A 9,114-nucleotide genomic window follows, 5' to 3' on the forward strand; every position below is an offset into this window, starting at 1 on the left:
TGGCATCGATGGATCTCTCCTATATACTCAACTGTATACACCAAATTGAAGAAACGTTCACCCTGTAAAGATTCCATCAACGATAAAACGGAATGGGATTCTGTGGAGGCAGCTTTGGTAAGCTTACTTCTCCGTAGTAATACTCCATTTATTTATTTATTAATATATTTTCTTTCTTTGAGAGCTTAAGAGCATGATTCATGATTCTTATTATCATAGATAAAAATATCAAGTTGCTGTGTAGCACTTTAATTTGTTCATGTACTATAAAATGTTTTCTTCTTAAAAAGTGCTGTGATGTTGTTGTTTCGTTTTGCGAAACCTTTCGGGAATAACGCAAAGCTTTTCCTCGCGCTTATGTGCCGTTAAATTCAAAATTAAAATGTCGCACAAACGCACGGATTGGTAGCGCGAGCTCCAACAAACTTTCACTAACTCTGATGAAGGTGAACAGATGTCACCGAAAATTTAGAAAAGAAAAACAGATCGGCTTAAAAAATCTTTTTTAAATGTCTTCTACCGATCGCACTACTGGTTCCAGTATTTTCATTAATAACCCCTTTATCTGTTGCAAAGTTAAAACCGTTAAGCGATTATCAAACGTTACTTTTCGCGCGCGTCATATGGCGTAGATGCCGTATAAAGGTCGCGCGCGAAAGAAACTAAACGAAATTAAATAAATTTAAAGTCCACGTTCAAGCCTCTTGGGGCAAGTGTCCCAGCCTGTAAATCAGCTTTCTTTCCTCACGCTGTCTTTTTGCCGTGTCATGTTTATTTTATCACAGACGACGATTACATTTTTCCCGATTTCCCAGTAAACATTTAAGTCGCATGCATCGTTTATGGATCAGGGCTCGAGACTAACTTTTTCGCTAACTAGCCTAGTGGCTAGTGACACCTTTGATTTCACTAGCCAAAACCAATATTCTACTAGCCAGAACTTTCAAGCATGGTTTTCTTTTTTTTTTTTTCTCCCAAGCCAGCGGAGACAAAAGACAGTGACAAATCGGACAAAATAGGTTTATCTTCCCAAATCCATGGAAAGTCTGTGTTTCACGAAGACAAAAACTTGCGTTTTCATGGAGGCACTTTGCTGTCTTCTTTGGGTCTTTTCCTCGCTTTTTTGCTCCTACCCACTGCAGAATAATCTCGGGTATCCAACGTAACCGAATCTTAAATGTGTACATGACATCTTTTTTAAAAGCGTCCACGTACACGACCTCTCACCCTCGTTGTTCATGCAACCTTACCCGATCACTGATAAACGTTACAACCTACACATAATGCTCGATTTCCCAGGCTGGTTAATAATTAGCAGAAGCAGTTTTCTCTCACTTGTTGTTTTCGTCACCGGAAAGTCCTAAAAGAAGCTATCAATAATCGTTTGTTCGCTTTTCGGTAACTTTAGCTTGTCCATTCTTTAATATATGTCAACAGTGTAATTGTTAGTTCTGTTCTCTTAGAGTCATTTCAATTTGCGGTTTTTTTTTTTTTCACAAAACTGCCTGAAATTTCCACTAGCCATTTTGGCTAGTGAAAGTCCAAAATATACTAGCCAAAACTGCATTTCTACTAGCCTTTAGCTAGTTGGCTACCGTTAGTCTTGAGCCCTGTGGATTATGCTTTTTATGGCTCAACGTTTCTTCAAGCAGGTGTAGTCGCACCAGATTCTAAAGATCTCTGCTATTTGGCTGGCAGGGGCTGTTTCTCACTCAGGTTTCCCACAAGCACAAACCTCAAACAGCTCACAAGTCTTGTAGCTTGCAAACGTTTTATTGTTTAAAGCTTAAATTTAGTAACTTTATTCAATAAACAAAACCAAACCTCTAGGTACATAATATATAGATAATATCTTTTGCAAATACGTTTTAATACACTCCCATTTTAAAGAAAAAGACATTTTCCTTAATGTCCCGTCAGAGGAGATCGGAAAATGGTGCTATTCGGTTCATCAGGACCAAATAAGGAATACGACCTCGTTCCGGTGTCTGAAAGCTTGCTCTCTTCTTTCAGCTGAGACAACAGATCCAAACCGGAAAAACTGGAATACGTGTTGAACTGGACTTGTCGATTGTCCGGTTTGTCCATGTCCTTGACCTTGGAGAATTCCACCGGAGGAGGTGTCGCCTTTGGTTCGCAAGGAGCTAAGCTTTTCTCGGGATTTTGATTCATAAACTGATTCTTTTTAAACGACTGGCTTGTATAAACTGGATTGTGTAGCTGATTGAATGGCGGCTCAAGCTTAACTTTTGCACAAACAACATCGTTATTTAATCGAGTCTCTTTCGATCCCGTCTTTGATTCGAGTTTCCCAGGGTTCCACTTGGGCTCAACATATTCCGGTACCTTCCATACTGACGGGGGTGGGCTTGGGGGTTCACTTTCGCTTCCCTCGGATTGTGATCGCTGTCTGGCGAGATATTGCATTGTCAATACTGGAGAACCAGGAACTTTAAGAGGAGATTTAGGTGCCGTTGAAGAATCAAGCTTTCTCGTTGGCTTTGAAGCGTTTAATCTTGTTTTTCCGGAATCAACTCTTTGAAGAAGCGGGTTCTGTGTAGGAAAAAAAAGTGTGAAGTCAAAAAAGTGTTATTGTCAACGTATCGTTTTTCTTTCCATCTTAAGAACAAGAGTTGAGGCTAAAACTCTCAGCAAATATTTTAAGCCAGAGCTGATTTGACAGCAGATTCAAATTATGTTTGTTGAAAAAAAAATACAAAAAAATAAAATGTAGAACGTATCTCATTAGAACTTACATTTCGCGATTTTGGCTAGACAGTATTTTGCGGGGTTTTTATTTTAGCAATTTGGCCAAAAAGTACGTTAAATATGTCAAAAACCTTAAAAAAAATTCGTTTCGCGGCTCTTTAATTTCGCGACTTTTTTAGAACCGCGAAAATCGCGAAATTAAACCCACCATTTCCATTTTTATATCACGTGATACAAAACGCACGTGACCATAGCTGTCGTGTGTGTAGTACAAAAAGCCTCTCTCAGCGAGCATTTTCTACTCTGAGTGAAACTACAAAAGTCTAGGGGAAAAACTGGAAGGGGTGGTAAGTTTAATAGCAAAAACTCAACAGCTCATTCTATTTTATGACTAAGTGATTTATTAAGATTTTGGATGATGAAATTGCAAGAAAGATGTGTGACTCAGCTCTGATTAAAAACCTCACCTTATCTGCTTGCTTGAGATTCTCTCGCATTTCTTTCTGCCTCTGTTCTTTGTAAATCTTCAATCTTTGTTCCTCTCTCTAGTTTATTGTTCAAATTTAAAAAGTGCTCGTCAGATACTAAAACACCACCATGGAGTTAATCATAAAGAATACAAAAGAAGCAAAAAACTGAACACTTCACTTCCAAGTTTGAAATAGCATTTTTACATTTCTTTACAGTTGGTGATTTTCTAAAATCTGGCTGAAAAACCAGGCTTAAAGCTAACTAGGATTTGAAAAGTGGGCATCAAAATATTTCTTTAGGCCTGACTTCACCCACCTTGGAGGGCCTAAGGCCAAAACTGAAGTATTTATTATTTGGTTATATTCTGTAGTTACGAGTCCAATTTGATTTGAAGATTTCAACATAAAATTAATTACCTTATGGTTACTTATTTTCGTGGGAACTTAATTTTGCGAAAATGAATCGGGCATATTTTGTGGTACTTTATTTTTACGATTTGGCCAAAGAATACATAACTAACATAAAAAATACAATAGAATACATTAAAAAATAAATTTTCGCAGGACTCAGTGATTGGCTTAAAAAACTCGGGCCACTTTCTTAACCAATCATAAGTAAAACCAAAACCAATCGTGACTTGCTCCACGCTTTATGTAATTGCTTTGAGTTTTGATTGGACAATGGATTGCTCTGTGTCCTTTATGATTGGCCAAAGTAATTACTTTGGTTTTGGTTTTACGATGATCAATTGAAAACCGCTCTAAAGCAATTCATATTAATTTCCTCTAAAACTTGGATGTCTACAACATGGACACCCATCTGGATACATGTAAAAGCCTGTCAACAACACAGAAAAAAATTATTGTAGGGAGTACCTCCTTCTCTTCTCTTTCTTGTTCTTTCCTCTTTAAACGTTCTTCTTTTTTCTTGACTTTCCTTTCTTTTTTTTCTTCTTGCTTACGTTCCTGTCAACAGATCAAAATTCTCCATATTATTTAACAATTAGACTACGAGCCCGAGTTTTCTATGAGCGAATAGTCAATGAGGCGCAGCCGAGTCGACTATCGCACATAGAAAACGAGGGCGAGTAGTCTAATTGTTTTAGTAGAAACTCTAAAGGATTGCAGTCCAAAACCTACAATTTTGTGCACTTTGAAGACAAAAATTAAGAAAGTTTACCGCTAAAAGTGCTACGCGCGCGCGACTGTTTTCTATTGGCGAATAAAAAACAGTGGGAGAACCAATCAGATTTGCGGATTTCCAATAGAACACAGCTGAGTTTCTACTAATTAAGGTTATAGCATTATGGCATACTTAGGCTAATGGTTAATAATATGCATCCCCTGTGTTCCCCTTGAACAGCAGTCAGGAAACTCAACAGTTCTGGGCTAATCCAAAACGGGAACCAGTTATTCCTGGTTCTGGTTTGATTCTGTGCATGCCCCAGAGATTATGGTCAAATGAATACGATTTCAACAGCCAATCTGATTCGGTTGAACAGTTTCGGGTTGTGCATGGTAATGGATAAGAACTATACAGCAAGAGGACTACATTATTTTGCTTTTTTCAAAATTCAGTTTCCTTTGATCTCAAACAAGTGCAAACTCTGCTTCTTTAAAAAATACAAGTTTGAGAATTCACAGAAATCAATTTGTTTTCGAGGCCTTCAAATGTGGAAATTACATTATACTACAAAGCTTTACTACACTTTACAAACTACTAGCTCAACAACTGTTTGTTTGTTTGTTATTTTTCTGAGTTACTTCTACCCACATGCAAGTAATTAATCCACTAGCTAAAACCATGACGATTAAAGATGAATTCCAGTCCGTACTGCGCAATCTCGGCTGCAATGTATATGTGAGCCTCACACGAAGGAAGTTTCAGCTTATCAGGAATTCTTGAACGAAAGGAATCGTAATGGTGGACTAAAAAACTTTATGTATGCTGTCACCAAGGTGTAATTTTCAACTAATTCAAAACAAAAACAAAAACAAAAACAAAAACAAACCCTGAGTCTGCGCAGTACAAACTGGAAATCAGCTTTAATGCTTTGCAAGTTGTGAGATCATGGCTAGGACCTCATTTTAGAGAAGGTATGGGGAGTCTCCACCAAAACCAGCCCTCCCCCCCACCACCACCACCGACCCAGAACCCCAGTATTTTTTAGATATTTAAGCTAATATTTATGAACACTAGGGTGCATCCCATGTAGAAGTCCTGTCAGGGGGGTCCCCTGAGTCGCTTGTCTGAATTTCAAAATGTCTTGTGTCGCTATTTCATCGGTCATTCTATGCCTTTTTGTCAGTAGTCAGAATTTGGTGAGAAAGATTATTGTTTGTCGCAATTTCATTTTATGTGCTGTCGCTACTTTTTGGGCTAAGTCCCCTGTCCGAATTTACCCTAGCAACTAGGGCCTCCATGCAGGGCTGCAAAAAAAATTTTATACTTGAAAGGACATTTATGTCCTACTAAGACACCATCTTGGTCGGACAAAACAAAATTCCAGTCGGACATCACAAAAAACAAAAGTTTGAATTTTAGTCATTGTTGCCGTAATAAAATGTATGATAAAAAAATTGTCCCCACATCATGTCTGACCACACTTGGGATTTTGTCGGCTATGAGCAAATTTTGGTCGGTCATTGTCCGTTGACTGACTGTTATTTGCAGCCCTGCCACGTAGGTACACCGGTAGATGCCAAAGACCATGATCATACACCAATATACCCAGTAACTATAAAATTAAAACCCACAACAGAGATCTTTGGTATCAAGTTGATCAACTTACATAAATACACCCTGATATCAAAAGATGTCTTCCCTACATCAAAAATCCCCTCTAGAGCTAAAAGCTGTAGTCAGCACCAAAAAATGCTGTGCCAGCCAATTTCATTTTTCTTTTTAGGTCAACAGTAATATATGTGTAATGTTTTAATTAAAACCAAAGACTCGGCAAAGCATACACTTCCAAACAATGTATGATAAAAACAGAAATATGCATTCTTCAATACAATATAGTTTTTGGTGGAATAGATTTATACAGAGCCATGATTGCACTGGCCAAGCAAGCAAAATCATTGCTTCAAAAAAAAAAACAATGGCAAAATGCGTTAATTGACACCTTGAAAGCAGTCGAGCAAAAAAAGAACAACAGATATCAAAACAACATATTCTAATCAATATTCCAAGAAAAATATTCACCACGCAAGCAATTTTTTTTCGTGTTTCAACAGCTTCTACTCACCAACTCTAGTTGTTTGGCCAAATCAAGTTTTTTCTGATCATCTTCGTTTCTTTTTCGGCTGTCTGGTGCCTTCACAGTCAATTGCTGAAAAGGATTACGATCCATTAACATCACAACACCTGGAACTATCTAGCTAGCCAACGCGCTGAGAAAAATTTTAATACGGGGTTTCAAATTACAGCTGCTTGGAATATTTGGTGAACGATTTTAGATCTTGTAAAGCTGAAAACAATGATTTTATTGCCAAATAAAGAAATGGACATAAGAAGCAAAAGTCGTCGACAAATATTATCTTGAAAATGCGGAGGTGATCTGCATTTTATTTCGTCTGTTAAAATTATTCGCGCAAGGAATGCAAATTGCAAATCGAAAAACACAAGGAGCAGCTTGTTTTGAACTGAGCGAGGATCGAAATGTTTATGTTCTCTTGCGTTAATCGTAGAAAACAGAGAAAGTAGAGAGAGTAGGATGTTTGGTGAATAGGGTCAAATGCTTCCAGGCTTGCTAAATCGATACACTTAAGCTTATAAATAGGGGGGAGTAAAAACATAACAACAGTTTGACTACACATGTATGTTTGCTATTTAATGCCATGAAAATACTGTCTGAGAAAAAAAAAATACAGTAATTCGACACAGAAAAGGCGACAAGATCAAGATTGACGGTTAAACGAACGAAGCTGTTTTATTAGAGCGAATAGACATTATTTAATTGAATGATTGTTAGAAAATATTGGCGACCACTTCGCGACAATGTTTGGGCCGAATAAGACACACGTAAAGTACCGGCAAGTCTTATGGAAATATGAGTGCAAAGGGAGATCTGGGATTATATATAATCGAGAACATTTGATATTTCAATACCTGAGTCTGTTGAGTCGCCGGTTTCCGCTTTTTAATGTGGGGTGGTTGTTCACGTTCGCGATCTTTCAGTTTACGACTGCCGCGTCTTTCGACTTCCTTCGTGTTGACCTACAACAGCACGTACAAAACCCGCTTAGAAAATCCACAACGGCAAATTTAGCGCTTCAAAAGCCCGCTTTTTTAAATTAGTAACAAAAAGACGTTGATCAAATCCGCGATAGATTAAGCGGAACGAGTATATAGCGAAAGTATTAAAGCCTACCTGGTTTGAAGTCTCCGACTTGGTCGCCCGTTTTGTGAGATGTGTTGCTGTGAGGCTAATGACGATGGCGGAAAAAATAACACTCTCCACAGACTGTAGATTAAAGCAGAGGCAATTTTAGACAAAAACAGATTCTCGCCAGGGATAAATTAGACCAAGAAGAAATAATCATGAGCACTTTAGGCCCGGTTAAAGTGGAAGGAGTGCCTACCACTGTAATTAACATGATCGTATGTTCAGTTACCTGCGTTATAAGAGGAACGACTACACATCCTACAACCGACCCAAACACACAGAACACAGAGTACTGGTCGAAGAATCCTCTGCCAACCGCCATAACGGCGTTTTAACGCTGTGGATGATTCGAATCAAGTGGTCAGATAAACAGTAAACAATGCGTACGTATTTGAAATTCGAAGATGTGATCAAAAGAACGTCCGATCACAAACGAAAACATTCGATTGAAAGCGTTCGTATCTAAAAGGTCTAAAATTGCCCACCAATTCGCTAAAAACCTATTATGTGGTAAAAATTCATTTATCATTGCATTAGAATGGTCACAAATTTGACTTACTTCGAGAAATAACCAACGCAAATCAACTTCCGTAGTTTCACTTCCAAACTGAAACATGTAAGACATGTAAGATGAAGCGCTGTGAACGCATAAATTACCTCTGTGACGTCACGTCAGGTGACGAAGGCAGTTGGCGCGCGCAAAAATGATCACGGAATAAATTTTCCCGGCAGTTGCCAGGCAACAAATTATCAAGATATTGAGAAAACCCTCCTTCATCATAATCCCTCTGTAATCCCCCTGTAATCTCCCAATGTTTTCGTCTATGAGGTGGTGAAACAATTAACTGAAGAATATCAATGCAGAATTTGACATCACAGATGATTTAAGGCACGTTTCAGATAAAAAAAAAATAATCGTTGTTTTGTCTTCAAGAAAACAAAAACAAAAACAAAGCAAAACCAAAACCCGTAAATTCAAAAGCGTGCCGGAGTGCCGGTATTAAATCGTTGTTGCTTTTTTCCTTAAATTGAAATATTAATCAACTTGAGCAACAATTTCTTACTGAGAAAAGCGTTTTCCTTCCGAGATAAAATTAAAACAAAGACCAACCTTAAAGAAAGATTTCTATGTGTTCATGCCTGAGCACCCACGATCGGCTCCTGGTGTGGTATGACAATTTGTTCTTTTTCATTATGACGTCACGTCCGCAAAGATTTCTGGTAGTTGCAGCAAAGGTCGCGCGCGCTGGAAAATGGCAAATCATGCGCAAATCCACCGTACCAAAAAAGATGGCGAATAATACATTAAATTATAATTCCTGGCGCGCGAAAACCTTAAAACGCTCACAAAAAAACGCACACTAAAAGCTCTCAAACCTTCAAACCCTGTATGAACAATGTTGTTAGTGGGGGTCGCGCCCACAAGGACGAATTTCGCTACGTGGCTGTCTTTGTTCCCTATTGGCTGTGTTAGGTTTGCAAGGTATCGTGGTAAAATGTACAACCACCATCTTTTTCCGTACGGTGGATTACCCTGTGGTGAGGGA

General features: G+C 38.3%; 1 protein-coding gene across 2 annotated transcripts; it reads right to left on the reverse strand.

The window, feature by feature from the left end:
* Positions 1-1,754: 1,754 nt before the first annotated feature.
* Positions 1,755-8,761, reverse strand: LOC144660490 (uncharacterized). 2 transcript variants are annotated; one of them, XM_078521137.1, is made up of 9 exons: positions 8,679-8,751; positions 8,127-8,174; positions 7,797-7,904; positions 7,553-7,645; positions 7,291-7,398; positions 6,428-6,511; positions 4,056-4,145; positions 3,177-3,254; positions 1,755-2,553 (listed from the first exon to the last, which is right to left on the reverse strand). In XM_078521137.1, the coding sequence occupies exons 3-9, from the start codon at positions 7,887-7,889 to the stop codon at positions 1,906-1,908; spliced, it is 1,194 nt and encodes a 397-aa protein (XP_078377263.1). In that variant the 5' UTR covers positions 7,890-7,904; positions 8,127-8,174; positions 8,679-8,751; the 3' UTR covers positions 1,755-1,905. The 2 variants fall into 2 exon arrangements, with proteins under 2 accessions (XP_078377263.1, XP_078377264.1); XM_078521138.1 differs by lacking the exon at positions 8,127-8,174 and having other exon boundaries at positions 8,679-8,761.
* Positions 8,762-9,114: the final 353 nt, after the last annotated feature.

The sequence above is a fragment of the Oculina patagonica genome, chromosome 7 (assembly GCF_052425735.1).
Source record: "Oculina patagonica isolate OP01 chromosome 7, crgOcupat, whole genome shotgun sequence".
In the NCBI taxonomy this organism is placed as follows: domain Eukaryota; kingdom Metazoa; phylum Cnidaria; class Anthozoa; order Scleractinia; family Oculinidae; genus Oculina; species Oculina patagonica.

Coding starts and splice junctions, on each gene's coding strand:
- LOC144660490 (XM_078521138.1), bottom strand. CDS start 7,889: ATGGCGGTTGGCAGAGGATTCTTCGACCAGTACTCTGTGTTCTGTGTG. Junction 7,399..7,552: donor AGTCGGAGACTTCAAACCAG/GTAGGCTTTAAT, acceptor GTGCTGTTGTAG/GTCAACACGAAGGAAGTCGA. Junction 6,512..7,290: donor CGGCGACTCAACAGACTCAG/GTATTGAAATAT, acceptor AATCCTTTTCAG/CAATTGACTGTGAAGGCACC.